Below are 24619 nucleotides of genomic sequence, written 5' to 3'. Positions count from 1 at the left end.
TCTCCACTGCTTAAAGTTGTCATCTTGGCCATCGGGATTCTTATGAGTAAAGGTGCATCACAGTGATTTGAGAATGCACAGTCTTAAGCATTTCAATTTAGCTTGAGTAATTTTGCATCTAAGTAAGCAAAAGTCTATGACTCCTCTCAGCCTTGGTCCCATGTTGAGTGCAGTAACTGATGCAACTATTAACTGCAGAATGGCTGTAAAAGCTTAAGGACTAACATTTTGATTTTCATTATTAGCTGATATCTGATTAGTTAATATCCAGTCACACTGTGGGGATAACAAGTCAAAGTAGACCCAGTAACAATACATAATTTAATGTGTAAAACAATACCCACATATTTGGTGTTTTTTTTTTCTTTTCATGCAATTAGTTGCTTGTTTCCTAAAATCCTTTTGTGTTTGTTGGGATATTATTCTTGTTTTTCTACATATCATGTTGCTTATAACTTTTCAAACAAAAAATGATGTAATTTAGTGTTCCAGTGTAGTCTTACCAGTCAGGATCTCAGAATTAATTTTGTGGTAAAATTGCTTTTTTTTTGCTTGATAGGTAATTCTGTAATTGTAAGGATTCTTATTGAAGATTAATTTAAATAAGAAGTCATCTCCTGAACAAGGCTAAGAAACAACTTCAGGTGTTAGCATTTGATGTAGTTTTCTTCTAATTTCCAGCAGGTCTTGTATAATGGTAGAAGCAGAGCAGGGGCGTATTCCATGAATTAGCCTGTGACACAGAGGGCAATCACATGGGATTGTGTGTGCAGCACTTCTTGAGCAGGTTTTCCAAATCAAAGTACAGGGGTGATCTCTGATGAGTCATTCCTGAATGTTGCCTCACTTCATTTGCAGCTTTGTAAAACCACATTGTGAATGTTTTGTCTTTCTTCTGTCCTTGGGATAGTGTTGAGGGAGCTGGATTGCTTCTACCTGCTGCTATACTGGGATGTCCTGGAAACCAGTTTCAGATCAGGAGTCATGCCACATGTTGAATAATTTAAGGGTACTACATTTAAGTAAAAAGTGCTGCTTTTTGTTCAGTACAATGTGCTTTGATGGCTGTATTTATCAATTAAAATATTACATAAGAGTAGCTTGACTTCTTGAGGTTAAGTCTAGCTTAATAGAATTCAGAAGTAAATCTGCATGTTTCATGATGGGGCTGTGAAACTGTATTTGAGTTGATTGGCCATGAAAACTGTGTGACAAGTGGTACAAATTTAGATATGAAGAAAATGCATGCCTAGCCAGGCATGGAAGACACAGAAGATTTTGTTATTTTGTTTTCCATTTCAAGTTTATGTAGTTCTCTGGCACTTATTTGGACTCTACTGTCCTGTCTCCTAATATTAGATAGAAAACTGTTTTAGAAAAATAATTTAAGAGAAACTGTTATTAAAGTGTTATGTGTTCTTCAGAGGTTCTTGTTTCCATTGGAGATGTAATTATCTGTGACTAATCAGTAATGCTTTGGACATGTAGTTGTCTCTGATTAATCATCTTAGATGTTCCAGCTGAAAAGGAGTTGGAAAGGATGAAAATATCCTTCTGTATTCTCCAGGTTTACTATATATATTATTTATATTTATATTTATATTTATATTTATATTGATTTTCTTCATGTTAATATGAATAGATATGAATAAATGGTTTAGTCACCATTTATGTAAAAGAGAGTAGCATGACTGCATTTTGAAACTGGTTCTGATATCATTGATTTTAACTTCACTTTCACAGACAGAAGTGGCAGTGGATGTAAGTCCTGAATATTTTTTTTTCTTTTAAATATACTGACGAGAAATGGATTGAGTATTTTATTTGTTAGTTGTTATGTCCTGATCTATACCGAGGAGAAAGAGTTCACATATCACCAACACACAAAGAAATTATTAAGAAATTATTTTGATGATGCAATTTGTGTGCATAATTAGATATAAATCACAGGAGAAATTTCTTCTTTTGCTCAATATCTAAATCTTTTGCCTTCCTAATGTAGAGATTGTATAAACAGAAGGTCATCTTATCTTTGGCTGGTGCCCTTGGAGTTGTATTAGAAAATTTGCTACCAAAACCCAGAAACTAGAAGACATACAGGCACAGATTTCCCTGTATAAAGAAGTTTAGGTATCTATATCAAGACTATTTCTGATGTAGACAGAAGGAATTGTACTAAGAGGAACAAAGAGGTAGTTGTCTATGAGACGTTTGTTGACTGGAAAGTGGATGTATGTAATGCAGCAGTAATGTGCTGCTTTTTGATAGCTGAATATAGCCAGTATTTGGAGTTTTATTTTATCCATGTAAATAAAATTTCTTGTCTTGTCATCTTCTATGTATTTCATGATTAAATTTTCTCTATGGAATTATTTTAATAAAATAGAGAAAAAAAGAACAGTACAGATCTTCATGTAGAAAACTACAAAAAAGGATAATGTTTTTGATTACTTCCTATGGTTTTTGTAAATACACATGGTCCCAGAAGATTTGGATTTTTACCTGAGGGAAAGATGTTGGGACACATAAGCAAAATAAGAACAGTAGATGCTGACTTATATAGCACAAACTTATTGTGCAGAGTGAACAGTTTGAAAAGTACTCAAAACTGTATTTGAAGATGAAAACAAACATCAAAAGATCATACAATCTTTTTCATCTTTCTTAGTAATTATTTCTGTGACTATATGTTTGAACTGCCTTGTGAAGATGGTGTTTGGAGAGGTGAATGACTGCCTGTCTCACACAGACATACACACATCTCACAGCTGAGTCACATTCTGCTGGTGATTCAATATCATTGTGCAAGTTAAAATAGCATTTCTATTGTTCTGTTATTAAACAGCCATTTTCACATTCTGAATAGCTGAAAGAATTGGAGCAGATATTACCTATAGCACATTACCTTATGTGGTGTATGAATGATGTGTGATATCCATTTTAAAATCTTAGTGCTGATTCACTGGTTTTCTTTAGTTTTGAGTTGATTTGACAATACTGAAAACTCTAGAGTTACTCATGAAGTAAGCAATGAGAAAAGTAGTAGGGCTATGGAAGAGCTAAATAAAAGAGCAAGGCTTTGAGGATATTATGACTATTTGAAAATTTCTCATGGTTGAATTAATTTTTTCTCAGTATTTTTTTATGAATGAAAAGATCTTGAATTAATTAAATGTACCACTATTAGAAGCTTCTCTCAAAGGCTTATAAACGTGGACAGTTTTGATGCAAGGGATGAATAGAAGCACTTCACAAACTATAAATCTGTTTCAGTTATTTTACAAATTTTGAAGCATTTGGGGAAAAAGTGATTTATTTTTTATTAAATTTTTCCTTGGATTGTACATTATTACATCTATCATTTATACTGTTTTTACTTTGTTATGCTGTTTTACTATACTTTTTACACTGTTTCACTATAATAAAGCTGAAATAATATTACTGGCTGTGGGTTTTGATGACATCTGAATTTGTGACTTCTGAGTGTGTGCTCAACCCTCACTGCACCCAGGGAGTGAGGTGCAGCAGCTTCAGGAGTTAATGCACAGCCAGCTGTTCCCAGACAATGCACACAACTTTCTCCCTTCCACTTCACTTTTCTCAGAAGGGGAAAAAGAAGTCTTTACAAAAATCTCTCTTCCTCTTCCCTGCCCCAAGCTATTGCAATATTAAGAAACACTCCCTAAAGTTGCATGTCCCTGAAAATATTTAGGTCTACCTTATTTTTTCATCTTTGACTTTACAAGCCCTCATACATCATTCCTGTTATTACTCTACTTTTGCCTCTCCCCCTCTTTTTTACTTTCTCATATAATGCTGATAGATGTACGGTAGTACATCTGGTACTAGTTTTCTGGGCTTTTTCTGCTCTTATTCTGTGCTGAAAATGGCAATGGGCATTTTGCGATAAACTCTGATGTCAGGTAATTATGTATTGTCTCACAGTTCTTGTTCAATGTATTTATTTTAAATATATATTTCATCGGTTTTTTCCTTTTAGACAGTAGATTTTCCAGTGAATGATTTTTTCTAGTATTTGTGTAGGCTTTTAAACACTGAGGAGTTAATCACAGTTATTATTAAGGGTAATCTTAGAAAAAAGGACCAAAGGAATTTTAAGAGTCTCCTGAAGTTATCTGCATGCAGCACTAGTTACTCCAAAAGCATTTATACATTTTCCCAGTCTGTTCCCAAGATCTTGCACTGATGAAAAGCCCACAGAGTCCCTGGGTATAAAACCCCCATAGTCTATCCCTGTAAAAAGACACCAAGTGATCACTGGACATCCAAAGCCTCGTGCTGCTGAGGAGAGCTGCCTGCTGCCAGTTCAGTGGAATGGCACGAAGTACAAGGACAATCTGTTCTTCACCAGTAATGTATGGGCTCAGAAAGGCGGGTGGGAAATGAAATGCTCACACCAAAAATCGTGGAAGGTGTTACACCTATGGATGTGTGTGGTGGCTGCTGGAGACGGGTGACTTGTACAACATGTTACTCATCAAGACTTTGGCAGGAGTTTAAATGTATGGATTTGCACATTTTGCTTTTAGTATTTCAGAGTTGCCTCTGATATAGCAAGTTGTCTTTAATCAAAAGTAGTCTAAAACTATAACTTTCTTTCTATTTTTGTACAACTAGCATATGTAGTTGGGTATTATTTTATCTTTTATATATTTAGTATATTCAAAGCTTAGCATACTATATTTTTCTACCAGGAACTATCCAGCCATTTAAATACTGCCTTCTGTAGAATTATTTATATTTATAAAATAGCAAGAGGTTTCTATTTGGGTAAAATATGTACATATTTGAAAATGGCCTAAACTGTTTTCTTCAGAGAATCTTGTATATAAATAGTTGCTAAATGCGTATATATATATATATACATAAATAACTATTCAATATTTATTCATTAAAAGCAGTAAATATAGGTTTGAATGGACAGACAGAGTTGTTATTATTATGCTTATCTAGGCTAAAGAAAATACAAACATACCAAATTAAAGGACAAAATATGAAATTACATCGAGAAGCTACATTTGAGAATTAGACATAGTGAAAGTAGATGTACTGTCTTTAAAGAATGGCTTTTTTCTTTTAATATATCTCTGTTACTCCTACAATTTAGCATAGAATATAGCCTTTGGAACAAATTAAAATATATTGCATCATACCTGTTGAACCTCTTGTACATAATTTTTAATTGGTCATTGTCTGTATAAGCATTTAAAATCTGTATGCCTCACTTTGTTTTCTATCCAGGTCCTTTTACTATAAAAGTACTGCCTAGGAAAAAATAGGACTTCTGATTACTGAGTCAATGCCTGTTTGTCTTCTCTCAACCGGTGGTTCCCACCTTCTCTGTTCCTTCAGAAGGTAACAGGAAGGGTTCCACAGGGTAGAGGAGTTCTTATGGGCTTGATGAGATTTGGAAGAGTCAGAGATGTTGCATTCAGGAAACTAGGCAGGGTAGTGCTGGAAACCTGAGCACACCTACTGAAAAGAAAGATTTGTTGTGGAACTGGGCATTATTTTAGACAGTGTAATGGCTGGAGCAAAGGCTGGCCTTTTATAACTCAAGAGCAATTACTTTCTCTCAAGAAACATCACACAGAGTAAAATATATTGAGAGAAAGTTCAACTATGTTGCTTTCTAGTTATGTGCTCTTTGGTGGATGTCTTTATTTATTCTTGCGAGGTATTTGAGTGATGCACAAGGACTTGGGGCTGCGGGTAGGAGCAGTTCTGTTGTCACAAGTGTACAGCCAAAATATTGGAATAAACTTATGATGATGGAAGGAATTGGACTGAATATCCTTTTTTGTTGGTGTTTTTCCTGTTATTGAGAGTCCGTCTCAGTAATCAGATAGGTGACCAACAGGAATTGTGAATATAGATATAACCTAGGACTGACATTGCAACCTGCTCTGAATAAAAACATGAAGCTCTGCAAGGAACTATCTGTTTAAGCTTTCATGTTAATCAGATGGCATGTCTACATTTAATAGGCCAAATAGCAACTGAGCAAACTCAGCAGCTATATTAACCTTTCACAGGTTTTCTGACAGTCTGGGTTGCTATACTTGACCTAAACTCTCTTTGGCCTGAAGTCTTTAATTTTCAGAAGCATTTCTCAAGAATAAAACTTTTTTTTCCTACATACTTTATCAGCATATAACTTGTTTGTTTTTTTTTTTTTCTTTTTGTAGGATGCTTCGAGTGTTGCATCAAATGCCTGGGAGGTATTCCTTATGCATCTTTGATTGCTACCATCCTGCTCTATGCTGGAGTTGCACTGTTCTGTGGCTGTGGACATGAAGCACTTTCAGGAACCGTCAACATTCTGCAAACCTACTTTGAGATGACAAGATCTGCAGGAGATGTTATTGATGTCTTTACCATGTAAGTTCTCTGTTTCTTTTACTTGTTTCCTTTTAAAACTGCTGAAAGATTCCACAATGGATAGAAATTTGACTCAAGAAGATGTTTTTCAATAAAAATCATAGAAAGAATCATTTGGATAAGTTTAGCAGATTAAGTTTTGACAGAGCTGATATTTTTGCTATTTACAAGCAATTTGTAATACTATTTAATACCTTGCAGTTTTAATTAATTTATTACTAAACATTACTTCATATAATATTGATGAATCTGTTCCATACATCCTTGCTCAAAAAAAAAAACCAAAACAAAAAAACCCCAATATCCACAAAACTCTAAATAGATGAAGCAGAATTGTGCAACAAGTAACAGTTCTGGGAATAAACACAGGAAAGAAGTAAACAATGTATTGTGCAGAACCCTGAGACTTGAAATGTCAAAATTCTATTGCCTCCGTTTTTTTCAGAATTAATCTGTCTTGAAGGTTTCATGTTTTGCTATTCCTGAAAATCTATTTCTGGAAGACCTTTGTTTTGCTAAGCATCAGCTTCTCTTTGTAAAATTTATTACATTTAAAAAGTAGTTTACTGTATGCTGAAATTAAATGAAATGGTTTCTTATATCTTTAAAATTATCTCTTTAAAACATGATTTTCTTAGATATTTGAAATCCAAGTTCTTAGCTGGCTGCTAATGATTGTAACTAAAGCTGAAGTATCCTATCCTTAAATTTGTAAATATTTACTTTCATGAATATTTTTGCTGAAAGTGGAGTGATTTGATCATCAAAAATAACGACCTGTTATGATGTATAGTTCCATAATAAACATCTCAGGGCTTAGCAGTGGTAAAAAACCAAACCAATTACCAACTAATGGAAAAATCAAAGAGAAACAGAGGACATATGGCATTGTTTAAGTCCATCTTTCATCCACATCATTAATGCTGTATACAACGTTGGTGCCCCAAAGAAGGAAAAAAAAGGATGATTACAGAACAGCAGATACATGGTTAAAGACTGAGCATAGGAGGACTCTTCAATCGAGACAGGGGACGATTAAGAACTGTTACACTAATGGTCTGTAAATCCACAGTATTATGAATAAAATGTGCCAGATTAGACTGTCTTTCTACACCAGTACAAGAAGTTTGAGGTATCAGAGGAAAGTAGTAGGCACCAAGTCCAGAGGGAGCAAGTTCTTCAATTGTTTCATAGCAGAATTACAAAGCTAGTTGCATATTATGGATGCCAGAAGCTTTTATGGGTTCAAAGGAAGACTGGATAATCTTGGAATACAAATCCATTGATGGTTTCTAGTGGCAAAAATTTATCCAGCTCAGGAAGTCACAAAGGCTAAACTAGTACTTGAGGTTATACTGTTGACTTGCCTGCTCTTACTCTTTCCTTATATTAATTGTTTGATGTAGGAAAATGAGCAAGATATATATATTTGATCTGACTGGGTACCACTGTTTTCATGAGAGGTAGAAACAGAACCTTAAATTTCTTAACTTCTCTAGGGTTACATTATCAACATCCTTTCCAAAGCTTCTCCGCAAATTTTAGGTGTACTCGCTGTGGGATTAGTAGCCAGAAGGGAGCATGTAGCAACTAAGTATGTCACTGCTATTCCAAATTAAAATTTCTTCTTTGGATCAAGGAATTTATATGCCCTTTTATAATGATATGTTGGGTTGAGGGGAAGATGTATCTTCTGCTTTGCTATTTTGGATTGTCATTTAGAATAATGAGCCTGGCTTGACTTGGTGGCTAAGGTTCATTGTTATTGTGAATGAAAGATCAGTCATTTTATTAGGCTCTAACTTCTTTTATTAGTCCCAAGGAAGCCATTAGTGCTGAACAACCACAAATCAATGCTTTCCCTTTATAGCACATTTTCCAGCTTCTCTCTGTCACATACTTAAGTGAAAGTATCAGTCAGGGAATATAGTTCAAATGCATATAATTCACTGTAAAAGATTAAGGAGTTATAAAGGTAATTCCCACACCCCTCTGGCATTTAACTGTTTGTCTTAGCTAGCAGCTTTTGGATCTGTTTGTTTTCATTGTTTACTTAAAGAGATATTAAACCCAGTTCTTTCTTTGGCAGACCTACTGTAGTTGTTCATTTTATTCAGTTGTGAAAGATACATCTAAACTTATGTCTTAAAGGGAAGAGGAGCAAATATTTTGACTAAAAGCGTATAAGCCGTTGCTTTGAACTGGATAAACTGTGTGACCCTCAAAGAAATTTGCAGGTGTTAATTTTCTACCTGTTTGAGTAGATATTATACTGTTTTCTAAAATAATTTTGTAGGGAGAATAAATCCTTGTTATTTTCTCCCAAGTATTAACAGTTAGCAGTACAAAAACCCTATGGTTATTATACTTTTGGAAGACCAAAAACCAAAAAGAAGGATATGTAAGTAGAAATAAACAGCATAGTGCCTACATTCTTAAAACAGTACCTATTTAAGTAGAAATAAAAACTAGTTATTTACTGTTAGGATTAAAAATAATAAGAATTGAAAAAAATCTAGCAGTGTGCCCTACTCAACTACACATTTTAAAGGTTATTTAACACATTTGGGCTCCTAATGCTTCTAGTGCTGTGAAGTGTCTCAGGCTGGCCTGGAGTCTGTCCTTCTGTGATAAATGTGCTGGGCAGATGCTACAGTGGAGTGAAGTGTATTAGACTCTGTTTAATCATGCTTATGGTTTCTGTCTGTATTTTTATTAGCATGCTGGATTTCAAATGTCATTCAGCATAAAAATCAATCCCTATCTGAGAGCTACTTATGTGGGTGGTGAGAGATAAAGGCTGTTTTAGCTGTGTCCACAAGTGTTTGTTCTGAGTCACCCTGTATCTTTTATCTCTGTCAATGCAGCTGCTGGCTGTAATTTAGAAGAAACATCAGACCCCTGTAGAGAGAGTAGGGCATAATGAGGGCATAAACAAAATCTGAAACACTCTCTAAATCCCTAAAATAAAAGCCAAAGTACCTAGATCCAACAATGCCATTCAGAAACACCCATCTCAATGTCCTTGAGGGCATCAACAGCCCTGACTGTCCCTGCCTGGCCTCTCCCAGGGCCTCCCCTCAGCCTCCCCATGGTCCAGGACCCCACTTCAGTGAAGCCTGAGGGGTTCAGTCCCACACCACAGACTCTCCTGGCCATGGCCTTGGCGCTGCCCTGGTGTCCCCATGGGGAGCCCACATCCCACATGGTACCTTGACTCCAGGGGAGAGATTATTCATTAAAAACCAGCAATAGGCAGAAAAGTTCCCTTGGAGCATTCAGCCCTTGGGAGTTCAGCCAAGAACATCAGCCCCATGGAATAGAAGAGGTGACCTGAATGCTGGTTCTGCAGATTGGTTCTTCTTTCCATCTCCCTGGACTACTCTACAAATAGTATGTAGCAGTTGCAGTTCATATCTGATTTGGAAATATTGGTAAGTAGTAAATATTTATAATTTTGAAAATTATAAACAAGTTTTGCAGCTGTCATTTAAATTCTATAAATGCCAGTCAGTTACATAAATTTTCTCAAATTTATGGTTTTCTTTCCAAGTTAAAATATAAAATGATAATTTTCAATAATTCCAAAATCATGGAGGCAACCTAGAGAGATGCTGGGTAGGGTAGAGAGTGCTTTTTTGCTTGCTTGTTTTGAGGGGGAAAACACTACCCAAAATTAAGTCTGTAATAAGGTGCTAAACTCAAAAAATTCTGAAAAAATAACAAAAAATTTTTTTAAGAATTTTGTCTCAAACTAATGGATTATAGCCTGACTTTGGTTTCTTCAGGGGACATAGGTAAAACCAATACTCTAAATAAGTGAAAACTAATATAAATCAAATGTATTCAAATTCATGAGGACACATGCTCTACAGACAGGTATTCCTTATGACGAGAATATATCTTCAAAAATCACCTGCCTGAATGGTAGACTCTTCTCTCTTTAGATACATTCTAAAATCCATGAACTTTTAATAAATTGGATGGCTATAAAAACATTAGGAATTATTAATGAGTGACCTTTTCATTGGGACTAACCTCTAATTATATTGCTTTCTGAATCACTTTTGGGAAGCTTCCTTCTCTATGGTTCCAGACTTTTTCTCTATCAACATTATCACTGTTCTTATTGAAGCTGTTTCCCCTCCACTCACTCTTCCACCAAGTGAAGAAATACCTGTTTGCGAATTTGCAGAAGTCATAACCTTTTTTTTTTGTTTGGAATGTGTATTCTTCCAATGGCTGTAGAGTAGTTATTTTACTTCCTTGTGATTCAAAGGAAGTCTAAGAAAATAAATATGATGCTTTAAATTATCCTGAAAACTGTTTTTATAATATTTAATAGCAAGAAATAAATGGTTTGTGTTGCCTACTTTGTCAGTTTAGCAGCTCTGTAGGCTTCACTAAAACTGAGCAATCTGCTTGAGGTGGATGGGGTGTTCAGTCATTCTCCTAATAACTTAATAAAGTGCAGTAACCACTCTGTCTGCAAAGCTCCAGGTATAACTAGATTTGCTTACTTAATCACTGATTTTAAGAATGTGAAGTCAGCAGAAACTTACATGTGATTATCAAGCATGTATTGTGTGAGCTGGATTTTTATATGTTTCTGGTGCTTGTAATAAATTCCACAAGAAGATTGTAGAAAATCAGCAGCACAAGTTATGTTTTGTGTGTTTCCCAGCAGCATCCTTTTCCAGTTCTTTCTCTTCAGTACACAAGGCCAGCTAGTGCCATCTGTCACATGTTTGCAATATATAGGCCACGGACCAAGGGAATCGTGCTCTTAAAGTGGAAAATGAAGATATCTCCCTGATAGAAACATTAAAACCATTTTCCTACTACAGTCAAAGTTAATTCAGGTTGTTGTAAATTCAATTCCTCTAAAGGTGTGAAACCAAATAGTAAACTAAATGAAATTGCAATCTGTAAATCTGTTGTTGCTGTTCTCTACAGGAAATGCCATAGACGTCTTCCTAGGGCTAAAAATTCCCTTCCTTTCAGAATGTGAAAGTCTGTTTCAGGTACTGCTATGGCCAAGTTTGATGCTTGCTGATGACTTTTCTGTTAGTCAGTGTATAGTCAGGGTTTATTATGATGGTATTGTTTAGTAATATAGATATGTATGTACAACTGTTTTCTTTTGAGGAAAACAAAAAAATAGATGTAGAATATTTTTTATCTCCCCTCTTAGTGATAAAACCCAGTGTTTTTAGCGGTAGATAAGTGGATGTTATTCTGATCTGCTATCCCTTTTTTTTTTTGTTGTTGACTTTGCAGCTATCACAAGTCAAATGTTGGTAGCACTAAAATACTATTGTTATCATCAATATTTCTACTCTCATACTAGTGGAATACTGTGAAAGGTATTTCAATGTGACCTGTAGTAAAGGACAGCTAATAAGAAATATGAAATTTATAAACATTTGCATTAAACTGTGTGATGGTTCTGTTTAAGGCCACACTACTTAATACACAATAATAGTAATCTGTTTTTCCCTATACATGTCTGGTCTCTTACAAACCTTGGCATTCTTAAAATTTGAACCTACATAATGTTTTAAATTCTGTTTGTATTATGGAAAGCAAAACATATAAGGCTCTCTATCAGAAAAAAAACACTTACTAATTTATGCAGGGCTGTGTCATAGCATGTTTGGAACCAGCAACTGACTGTGTAGAAGAATGAAGTTATCTCTGCAAGGAATGTCTAACCTTGACCCATGTGTCTTTTTTGGGTATTATAATTTAACAGGAACAACCAGAGAGAGAATGATGTCATTGAGGATGCAGTTTGCTTAAGGAGAACAGTTATTTCATTGGAATAATTGAGTCACATATAAATAGTGACACTGGACAAATACAGCATATTAAATATTAGAAGCAGAACTCAGGATTTTAGATCTGGTATCATTGGCAGATGCATCAAATCTGGCAAAAAATATCAGCACCTCAGAACATGACATTTGCAAGATTATACAGTGCTGAGAAGTCACATTTACCACCTTCTCAGCTATATTATATAGTCCAGTCTCCTGTATTTTATTAAAGGCAATACCATCAAGAACCTATGTAAGTAAAATTTAGGATTTAGGAAGTACCTGCTAAGACATAGTCCTCATTTTATGAAATTGAATAAGGAAATCCATAGTACCACATGAGAATATCAGCAGAATAATCTGGAAAATTCACAGCAGTGAATGTGACTACCAGCAGAGTGATCTTACATAAAGAATTTATTGGGCTTCTTCTGTGCAAATACATTCTCCTACTTTTAGTCAGACATCTGTATTATTCAGTACTGTGTTGAGCAGCTCTCTTTCCTGGCTGACTGGAATCTTAGATTAGCTATAATCACTGCATGTCTGTGATTTCCCTTGCAATAGACCTTTCTCAAAAGGTGGTTCATCTCCGTAGGAAATATCTTTTTCTTTTTCAAATGCCTTTATTTCCTTTTAGTCTTAGTTCACTTTATAAACAGATAAAATGGAAAGCGTATATTTCTATGTAATATCCACATTACATAGAAAGCTAAATATTGATTTATGTGCCATGTAAAACTGAGATAACTGGCTGTTCCACGGGATATCTGAAAGGGGAAAATTCTGTATTATGATCCCATCTGGACATACAGTAAAAAGTCAGTCTTACACTGTCAATACATACTTAGTGTGTCTCCAGGTTTATAGATGTACTAATGAAACACTCACAGATCCTGTGATATGCTTTTCTCACATCTGTTTATATTTTATTGCTACAGAAGGTTGCCTGGGAATTGAGTGCCCACAGTGCACAGCAACCATCATGTAATTCACCAGAAGTCAGCACACTACTCTGCACTAGATCCAGTGGGGTTTTTTGCCTTCTTCAGACAAAGAAGGCTCCTGATCTCTTCTGTACTTAGCATCTCTAAAAATGTTTCTAAGAAAGTAATTATAGACAAAACAAAATTAGATAATTAAAAAACCCAAAAAAACCCAAAACCACCAAACTGTTGAGGAGAAGCTTTGTCCATCAGTCATAGTCAAAATTCAGTGTTTTGGACCCAAAGATTTCATGATTACTAAAATTCTCATGCTGGATCCTTTCCTATTTCAGGAAACAAGATTCATAGAGCAGAGGTGTGGTTTGTGCTGCTTTTGCTCTTCTTTCATTAGCTTGAAGATGCTGTAGGGCTTTTAGATGTGCTGCAAGAAATCTCTGCTCAACAGTTCCATTCCTAGGAAGGAAGGAACAAACGTCTAGATGGTGTTGATCTAGGGTTCTATTCTGCATGCCTGTAGAGAGTTGTACATCACAAATTAAGATCAATGGGTACTTATGTCACATCAGCTTTGCTTCAGAGTAGAACAAGAAAATCTGGCCTTTGCAGAATGTGAATGTAACTTGCATATTGTAGTATGATGGTTTCTTCTTCATATAATCCTAACAATCTGGCTTTAGTTTTCAGCAAATGTTTTGTATGATTACACACAAAATTTCTTCCAGAAATACATAATCAGAAGTCTCTGTTTTCTTTCTATTGTATTTTCTTTCTGCTTTAATAAAAATTACCTTTTGGTGGTGTTTGTTCTTATCTTTTGTCTACTGTTAATCCTTTCTCTTCTTATCATTTCCTGATAACTATTAGTTGAGCTTTCTGTATATCAGTTTTGTTTTCTTCCCACCTGAAGTTTAGAAGTTAGTCTCCTTATTAACTGAACCTAAAAATTAATATTTCTCATGGATTTATGCTGACATTTTCTTAGTACTTTCATCTTTCCCTTCACAGTGAGACTATTTCAGTTTATTTTACCTCATTTGTGCTGTTACTTGGGTGTTTTTGTCTTACTTTGCAGGTAGCACATTAATAAACTCTTCTTTTTCACAGTGTTTTCCTTCTGAAGTTTGTCTTTGCTTGTCTCCTCCTTTTCCTAATAAATTCGCTCAGTTTCATGGTACCAGCTATCTTCTTTGCTCAACCTGTTTAAGTGAATAGTATCATGAACTGACACAAAGAAATTGTTCCCAGCTGGCTTGCAGGAGAGCCTGAGCACATCTTTTTAAAGGTTCCGCAGGGCTTGGATTCTGCACAGCCTAAACAGACCTTTTTATTCGCAAATATCCCCTTATATCTTGTCTGTCTTCTAAAAACACATTTGCAAAACTATTTCTACAAGCTTGAGACAGCTTGAGGAGGGAGGCTGCTATCTCAGTGTCTTAATACCCTCTTGAGATCAGTCCCTTAGGGGGCAAGAGGTTTGGCATGGAGGCCAGCATTGCTGGTTTACAGAATAACAGAGATTACTGTGTATTCTAGATATAAACATCAACAATTCAAAGTTCCTTGTAATTGAAAGAGGATAAAATTTAAAAAAACCAACAACCTTCCAAAACTGGCAAAGCTATTCCACCCCAATGGTAACATTTGCATGTATTTCTCATCCTTCTAAATTGTCTATGCCAGCTGAAAAAACCACAAACAAAACCACAAAAACAAAACCACAAACAAACAAACAAAAGAACCCCCAAAACCCAAAAACCACCACGTTTTCAATTAGGAATTGTACTATGGTAATCTTATTAACATTTGAGTACTTTGATTGCTTTGGTATTTAATTTTTCTTATTGTGCTTGGGGTTTTTTTTAGCTTGGGAATAGATGTGATTGCCCAATACTACTTGCATTCAGAGTATAGGTACAGTTTACTGGCAACCATGTTCTTTTTAACATCTGTAATATCTTAATGTCATTGTATATATTGGAGAAGCTACATTACAAATTCAGGGAGAGAAATGTGAGACAGATTTATACATTCAGGAAAACTATTCCCACAGTAACACCTAGTACTCTGGTGGGTAGGCTGATGAAACCTTTGCAATATTAGGCTTTTATCATTTGTTCAGGCTGAAGTGCACACATAATTTATTTGAATATAATGGTTTTCTGGGCAGCATGGGAATCACATGTCACAGGGCAAACTAGTGTGAACTTTTAATCGCTGTTAATTACAACTAAATGACTGGACTGCATTACTATATGAACCCACTTAAAAAAAAAAAAAAATCGCTAGCATGTATGTAGATTGTTCCAAAACAGTACTAACACACCTTTCACAAAAACCTGCTACACATAGACATGATTGTTCAACAAATTATCTTATTGCTTGCTGATTTATTTTTTTATATTAAAGTTGCCAAAAGACAATGCAAATACACAGTAGGAAATCTGCAACATTGATCTGATTCATTAAGAATGTTTTCACTCACCTCTGACTTGTCTCTGCTGGGATAGTCTACTTGCTACTTGGGTTCAACCTGTTCATTGAGAATACCTTCCATTAATAACTTCTGCCAGAAGAGGAAAGTCTTTTCTCTAGAGATATTTGAAATAGACTTCTTCCTGGATAGAATCCAGATTCAGATTAATGAATTAGGGAGTCTGATTAATATGGAATAATTAATGACCCAGTGGCAAGAGAAAGAATTGAAAAAATTGAAAGATTAGCTTGATTTAGATCACTAATTGAAAGCAGTAATGTTTTTGCTTTTAACATTTCTGAACACAGTGTTGTGAGGAAGGGCAGATCCAGAATCCATGGAGCATCTACGAGATTAAGACAGTATGCAAAATATGGTTTAGATTATTCTATATCTTTTAAAAGAGTTTTTACTAATTACAAGATGATTTTCACAATTATTTTATTTTTAGATAACCATTCAGCTTATTCTACTCAGCAGCTAAGGTTAACATGTGAAGATTGCATGATCAACATGATTTTTTTAAAATTATGTTTATCTTCATAATCTTCATGGTCTGTCCTTCAGTAGAAATGTTACATGACCTTAATTATATCCTTATATAATTCTAGTGGGACTCTTGTATTTAGTGACTAGGTATTCACTATTTCTTTTTGCTTATTTAGAGTAGCTTTAGTCTGCACCTAACGTATATTTTTCCAATCCTGTCAGAAGCACAAAATTTATCTTTATCATTTTGTCTCCTTTCTTTTCTCCTTACCCACCTCTTCCCTTCCATTCCAGCTTACACAAGTATAAGCTCTTCTTGTTCTTTTTCTTTGTCCTTACCCATCTTGCCCATTGGCTCAGGTTCATCACCCCTTCTGCCATTCCCTTCTACCTCCCTGGTTGATCTCATGCTCTGTCTGCAGCATTTGAGAATTTGCTGAAGCACAGATGGCAATTAATCTCCCTGAGTTCATCCACAAAGAATCCCATTTTATTTTAAAGAAAGGCAATCTCCATTTTATAAAGTCTATCTTTTATCTGTTATAATTTAATGAGAAAATATAAGTTTATGTGAACTGTATTAGATGCTGCAGAATAACTTAATAGCAATGCTATCTTCAAAATGATATAAAAATTTACTGTTGTATTACATTTTCTTTAAATACAGCAGATGTTAAATGTAGCTATAATGCAATACAATTCTATCTGACTTTTAAAGAGGTAGTTCAGTGGTTGTCTCACAATTTTTATCTTTTTGCTCTTTGCTTTGTAGGAGATTCTTTTCTCTTGGAATAAATCTGGCTATTTCATCCCATACAGTGTGACAAGCAGAGATTTTATGACCTCACTGTAGTGAGTGGATGAGGAAGAAATTGATTTCTATATTTGGCTAGTGTTTGGCTATATATATTTTTTCCTTTTGTGAAAGGAAGGCTTAAGTGAAAGTTATTCCTGTAGATGCACATAAGGCCAAGGTAAAAGCAGAGATCTCTTAGTACACTTTTTGACACAAGCAGCTCAGTGGGAGACTCAGCACAGATGGTTTAAAGGGCTGTTGTAAGGACTGAAATAGTCTCTGGACTTCTCAAAAGTCCTAATCTCTTTAGGGCAATGATAGCTTGTAACTGAGCACACAGAGGTCTGTGAGGAGCTGCTGCTGGCAGAACTCCTGGGTTTCAACCACTGGTGAAGGTCACAATTTTTTAAAGTATATAATATAGGAATTGGCTGAGTTTTTATGGAATAGTCATGAAGTTGCTATTTGTTTTTGTAACTTTTTAAAATCATAATGACAAGTTAGTCTTAAAACACAGTTTCAATGTTAAAAAAATGGTATTGCAATGGCTGAATTACTAAATTACCATAAAATCAGGGAAAATGGACTTTTGCAATGTAATCAGAATTATATATATTAAAATAAATTTCCTCTGCATCATCTCATACTTTCCACGGTGTTAAATCTGGTTCACCCTTTTGAATAGTTCATGTATCTATTCCATACAGAAATCAATTAATTTTCACCTGAATATGAAAGAAAAAGCAATGTAAAGAAAAAGGCTGGAAGTGCTTTGGTATTAGAATGTAAGGGAAAAAGATAACCTGTCTCATTTCCACAAGCATTCATTTATAGTACTTCTCCCCCTCACAATAAGGGCAGAAGTTTAATTGGATTTTTATTGTATTTTTTAAGTCTAAACTTTAACCTGGCTTTGAACCTTTTGAAAACCATTCAAGACCAAAGTTATTTTAGTGGAGTGTTGATATTTTTTTATTGTATTTTACATGTAAAATGTGTATTGTGAGTTGTCTTTTGGGTGATGATGAAAAGTTTGCTCCTAAGGAATTTTTATCATTAAATATTTCCTTTCATAACAATAAAAAATAATAATAATTGTCTTGAGAAACATCCAGTGTGGGTAATGGCATGTCAAAATTCTTCTGCCAGATTCTAATGGTTCTCAGCCTTATTTTTTGTTCTGAGGTGTTGCTTTCTTGATGTGGAGGATATGATTGGAACTTAGTGCCATCTTAAATTTGCGTATTACCATTTTATAGAGTTGTCCTGCCCTGTCACGCCAATAAACTGAAAATTTACTGTGGCTAGTTTTTTAGAGAAGTTCAATTAGAAAACTTTGATATCTGCTGATCTAAAGCTATGGTCAGTAGGAACGTTTCCAAATTTACTCAACAGAGCAGAGGTGCTATCAAAAATCTTTTCGCAAACTCTGGTCATGAGAGAATATTTAGGAGGCAGGGTTCCCTTGAGCCAGAGTTGAACTTCTAGGCAGTGCTGGGAAGAAAAACCACACAACCCAGGTAATTTTTTTTGTAGTGAATTGAACCTTCTAGGGCTCTGCATGTCACACTGCAAGATTCAGCTGTGTGTCTATGAAATGATGTTTTAAAGCCTTATTATAGAATAACTCCAGATGATCTGACCTATTTACTTCTTGAATAATATGTCTGGTTTGAAGTAAGGAATCTGTTTTGATGACTTTATTATTTTGTGTCAAACACTTTGTCCACTTGAGAATAAGTGAGAGACTAAAAATGAGAAGTTAAGGCAGACTGACATTGCGGCTTGAGAACGACTTGTATGTGCAGAAAGTTTTGTTGAAGATTGTAGCTAAATATCTCCTATAACCTAAATGCTGGATAAAATGTGTGACTCAGGAGTTGTGTCAGATTTTGGTTTCCTTTTACTTTTCTTTTTTTTTCTTTTCCACTTCATTTAAAGGAAAAAATAAGCAGAAGAAAAGTTTATTTAAGAGTCAGTTAGACTTTTAAATGGATGTGACAATTTTTGCTGTCTTACCTTAAACACATACATTTTTACATGTAATCAGATTAAATGACCTAGTGTTCCTTATATCAGTGCTATGTTATTTCAAAGTTCATTTCTGTCCCCAGCTTCAGCTGTCATTATGGCACATCATAATGACTTTTTACTGACTCCAGTGTAGAAAGTTTGAGTCTTAGTGGGTCTGATTTTCTCACCCTGAAATTTCAGAGTCAGCTTTATATATTTATGCAGATAATTTATTTTTACTGTTCCTATACAGGATTGACATCTTCAAGTATGTGATATATGGTGTAGCAGCTGCATTCTTTGTATATGGCATTCTGCTGATGGTGGAAGGATTCTTTACAACTGGTGCCATCAAGGATCTCTATGGAGATTTCAAAATCACCACTTGCGGCAGATGTGTGAGTGCCTGGGTAAGTGGTGAACAAATCTTTCGTACTTACGACAAATTCAACATGCTTTGTACATATTTTAGTGCCTTGTGATCTTTATATTTTGGTTTTGTGTTTCTTTAATATTTTGTGATACCTCAGTTCAGTGTTTAATAGTTTCAGCAAAGGAGAATAGAGTGTTACAAATGTTCTCTGTATTGGTTAAACTCTAAGTAATTCTTGCTACTCAGGAGCAATTGATTCCACCAGTTGAATGTAAAAACTTATTACCTCAGCAACATAAACTGTCCTGGACAGGACAAAAACTAAAGGGCCTCTGGCTCTACTGGGAAAGAAATATTTCCCCTACTATTATTTTCAGTTAGTTTAGGAATCTTGCCTGTTCCTCTTTGGAATAAGCTGAGACCTGTCATCAGGTTCTATTTTGTTTCTAACTGGCAAACAGCCCATTATTTACTCCTGTGTTAATCTCTGATTTGGAGAGACCATTCACTTATGACCCTGAAAAACCTAGATTAAAAAAATTCTGATTTGTACTGGGACTTAAATTTAAGTTTGTCATACTAAAATTGCTGACTGTTTCAACTGGCATTATTTTAACATTTCTGTTCAATGGCAGGTAACTAACGTTTTTGGTATTTGACTCTTCTGCATCTAGCATAAGAGGCCTGTGCACTTGGTAGCTGTTGGAGTTGAATATTTCTGCAAAAACAATCTGTATTAAAATCTCATATTTTGTGAGGAATAGTAAGTTAATAAATACAGCCAAATAGATCTGGATGTTAAGGTACACTTATTTTTATCATATATTAACAATAAACAACATATAAAATAATAGGCAAAGTTGGGTTTCCCACTGTACTCTACTACAACTGTCAACACTTAATGAAGTAGAATACACTCTAAAAACAAATATAAACAATAGATACTTCCAGTCCTACAAAGACTATAAAAACTAATATTTCGGATATCCTGACATTTAAGGTTAAACTGAGCAGAGATGATCTACGTCTTGTAAATTGGGAAATGCAGTATGTGTGTCATCTCTACATAAATGTAATGTGCTCCACAGTAATCCTGTGTTTTCATCTCTCTTTCTTTCATTCCTGTCGTCATTGTATGGTTTTGGAGCTTTGACTAAGATTGCTTTAAAACCTTTAAATAAATATATAAGCAAAGACAGAACATTTTAAATGAAGAGCAGTCATTGCTCATGCCAACACTGCTTTCATCTCCTGGAAAAAAGTCTGTAATCTATATTCACTGAGGACCTACTAAGCTAGTTTAAATTCTGTACAGAGTAGCAAAACTTTCAGAACATTATTTTTTTCACAGCTCCCATGCATGCCTGTCCTCAGTATTGCAGCAGAGCAGTGCTGCATCCTCTCACAGTTTAGAAAACTGTAATTCTATGGTACGTGCCAGAAGAAATGAACAGTTAAACAGTTATTCTATGGTTAATGTCACTGTTATTATTAATGATTCATTACATTAATTCCTTCAGCACTTTTCTTCCCTCATCAGTAATTTGCAATGTTTGCATTTTACTTTGAGAAGCCCTGGGTTTCTACATATCGTGCAGCTCAGGTTAAGGCTGTATAATGTTTATGATCACAATTATAGTAATCCATCATTTATTTTGAGTTCAATACATTTTTGTCTTTATTCTTTAAGTCAGTAGAAGTTTGGGTTTTTTCCTGGTGAAAAAACCCTTGAACCTGTTGTTTGACTGCTTGTCTTATTTTGATGATATGTCAGTTAGATTGCCATACAAATGTCTGGAGCTATTTCAGATTATTCTGGCTTTAGAGTCTGTGCTCTAGACAAATGCTAAAGCCAGAATGTCATATATGTCAATTAAAACTAAATACCCTTTTGACTAAGTTTATTTTCATTGTCTCATCCTTAAAATTCCTGAGGGGAAAAGAACATGTTATATTAAATATATATTTATATATGTATATATACGTATCTCTCTCTCTCTCTCTCTCTATATATATATATATATATATATATATATATATTTGGAATTAGAAAATATTTCAATCCAGCAGTGATATGTTTAGAACTTATTCAGTTCCTTAACAAATGCATTGATATAAAGAAATAAGATCTAAGAACAACAAAAAGAATACTGGAGAGATAAATGAAACTGAATCAGTATTGTGTGTCATGGCCAGATTTTTCCATTGTTAAATAGTTGCTTTAATAAATTTTGTTATGTACCGTTGCCAAAATGAAACAATGCTATTACAAGGGGTTGGCAGATACTACAAGTTGCAAGAAATCTTCCTTGTATGCAATTTTGAGCTAGTAATATTGTAAATATTAGAATCTAACCTGTCAAAGATTAAACAGTTGGTTTCTTTTAGCAATGCCTTAATAATAACAGAAAAGTATACACAGGATATCTGTTGCTTTGAAAAATTAAAATTATAAAAATTGCTCTACAGCAAAACCACCTTTGTAAAAAATTCAATTGTGACTCTGATTTCACATCAAATTTATTGATGTCTTTCTAAATAGTGGTTTAGCATGTTAAAGTCTGAAAATGAAGTCCTTCAGCTTTGCTGTTGTCACCAGTTGTTTGTCATTGATATTTTTCATGACCAAATTTGTTATGTCTGTGACTAAAGCTATTATGAAAATGGAGGGAAAAAAATCAATGAAAAAATTTCAAGGAGGAAAAGTTTGTTCTCTACATATGGAAATATTAAAAGTAACATATTTTTCTCTTTCTTGAGAAGTAGTCTTTGAAAAGCAAGCCTTTAAGAACACCAATAGCCAACATCTGAAGGAACTTTTCATGTGCCCTTCCTGACCTCCCTTTTTAGCTGCAAATAGCTCACTTTCTAGCTCTGCATGGACTTAAGGAATTTTTTTTGCCTGAAGTAATGGAAAAAGAAATAGCTCAACCTAACCTTTCCAGTGACTGTATAGTTGAGTAATCAGCTGATATGAGCATTCAGAGGCTTAGTATCCAAGTCATATCAGTGCTGCCATGGAGTAGAGCCTCTCACATTTGAGAGAGGGCTTGTGAAAGTGACAGTGAAGGCTCTCATTGGCAATGCTTGCAGACTTAATTTACTGTGAAAAGTAAAATAAAAGCAGCAAAACCATGCCAGTCACATTTGAGGAGGGATGGCTTTGTTTCTAGTGTTCATTTTTCCATGCCTGAACATGCTTTTAGAGTATTAAATAAACAGTCATATATAACTGTGCTGCAGCATGATTAGTGAAGAATAGGAGACAGGCCTGAAGCCATTTGTAATACTGTTTTCATGTTTGCAATTTAATACCCTTCCTATTTATATTCAGCTCCCTTGGTCACAGAAAGCCTCGTTTACACCTTGTTTTAGAATATCTGCTTACAGTCAATAGAAAAAAATGAACAAAGAAACACAATGATGCTTTTTACCTCATTTTATGGTATGAAATGGGAAAGGTTTGAGGGTTTCTTTTATTTCATCAGAAAACATTATAAAAGTACTTCATCATGGCAGTTGAATTTCTGTTTCTTTGTATCTTGCTTTTCAAAAGAAACATGTCAAGGCTCTAGAGAAAGATGTTTTATATTCTAAATTGAACTAGCATATATCTTCTGTATCTTTAGGAACATTTTTTTTTAATAACTGACAAGGATTTTTCTGCCTTTGAAAATAATTCTGGATACTGATTACCTATGTGCTATTTCACACTTGCTTTTTGAGTGCCTAAACTTAAACATGAATTTCCCAAAATATTTCCAGATTTTATTTTGCAAAAAAACATGGAAGCTGCACAAATGTTTTGAAAAACCATCTGTGAACTCATCACTTCATCTTTTCCTTACCAGACCAGTTATTCTAGAGGCAGTGAAACTGCATCAGATTGACATTTGATTCTTTGTGTAACAGGAGGAAGAGAGTTCAGTGCAGGCTCAGCTGGTTTTCCCACCCAGAACAGATGTATTATTTTGGAATGCTAGAAATGAAGCTCTCATTTCTGAGAATTAGATAACATATCTGGATATTCTGGTGAAAAATATGCTGAACTGACAGACAGGGAGGCCTTGCTTCTGATTAAATTCTGTTCCATCTGAGGACTGTAGTATGCTTCATACCATCATACTTTTTCATTTGTGAGAAATAAAGGACTTTTTCTCCAAGACAGCAGATGTACTTATGGGTCTAGAATTCTTTAATCTAACCTTAACTATGGAAAATATCTAAAAACCACTTGTACACATAAGCTGTGTATGCCGTAAGGAGTTTCAGAAAGTGATATGGGAAATGAGAAAGGTGAGATCCATATAGTGCTCTGACCTTTCTGACTGCTTAGTTGAAAACCAGAAACGAATTTTTTCCACAAATTACTCAGAAGTTAATGGAGTAGTTAATTTCAGAGGGAATATATTATGACACAGATATATCCCACCTAATTAAGAATGTCACTAAGGTTGTCAAGAGAAAGGCCTATGCTCCTTCAGTGGTTAAAGGAGACAGAGGCTTAGACAAACTTTGTCAGATGAGCTGAATTTTTCTGCCCTATTTTCTGCAAAAAGCCTCAAGTCTTATAAGTTATGTCTTTTATAGTAAGCACTTCAATCAACTATATATGTTTAGTTGGATGTCTCTTGCCTGGACCATTTAGTTGGAGCTTAGGTGAATAACATTTGCTATCTAAACACTGCTGGAGTTAGTAGATAACAAGAAACATATTAACAATTTTATAGATTGTTGGAAGTCATCTTGTCCCTGGATACTAGACCTGTGTTGGAATTTCTTTAGAGGACTTCATGCCTTACAATCTTCTGCTCTTCTTCTTGAAATAAGAAGAACAAGCCTAGCAATAGTTCACAACTTAGCTGAATGGTTAAGAAAGTCATCTTTATTCCATTGCTCTCCTAACTGCATTGCTAATATACATATGGTTTCTTGAAAAGAAAGAAGAATGCAAGTTCTTTTTTTCTCTATATGTTATACTTTTAAAAATCTTTTGCAGAAAGAAATTATTTTGCTCAGAAATTATTTTGTTTTACATTTCTAAGTGTTGCCTCTAATTTTTGTCCCTCTTATTTCTGTAATCTATCCAAGCTTTTTTGTTTATCTTTATTGTACAGTTCCAGATTTTCTCACTCAGGGATGCTGCACTTATAAAATTATACTTTCATTTGATTTTCCTTTCTTCACGTAACTTGCCATGTGTTGCATATGCAGCCCTTTGTTGACTGCAGTGTTCATTACTTCCTTTAATAGACAAGTGTGCCAGACATTGTAATGTGCCTTGCCAGCATCTTCTCAGCTTCTCTT

At 34.7% G+C, this 24619-nt stretch overlaps 1 protein-coding gene across 1 annotated transcript in view; it reads left to right on the top strand.

Annotated features, from left to right (window-relative positions):
* GPM6A (glycoprotein M6A) overlaps positions 1-24619 on the top strand; it is a 116463-nt gene that overhangs the window by 70901 nt on the left and 20943 nt on the right. Inside the window, exons 2-3 of the mRNA XM_085058699.1 lie at positions 6210-6402; positions 19193-19349. Of these exons, the coding sequence (XP_084914825.1) occupies positions 6210-6402; positions 19193-19349 (350 nt within the window). The remainder of the gene's footprint in view (positions 1-6209; positions 6403-19192; positions 19350-24619) is intronic.

This window comes from Lichenostomus cassidix, chromosome 4 (assembly GCF_008360975.1).
Source record: "Lichenostomus cassidix isolate B80296 chromosome 4, HeHo_3.0, whole genome shotgun sequence".
Lineage (NCBI taxonomy): Eukaryota > Metazoa > Chordata > Aves > Passeriformes > Meliphagidae > Lichenostomus > Lichenostomus cassidix.
This window is presented reverse-complemented; position numbering and strand designations above follow the sequence as displayed.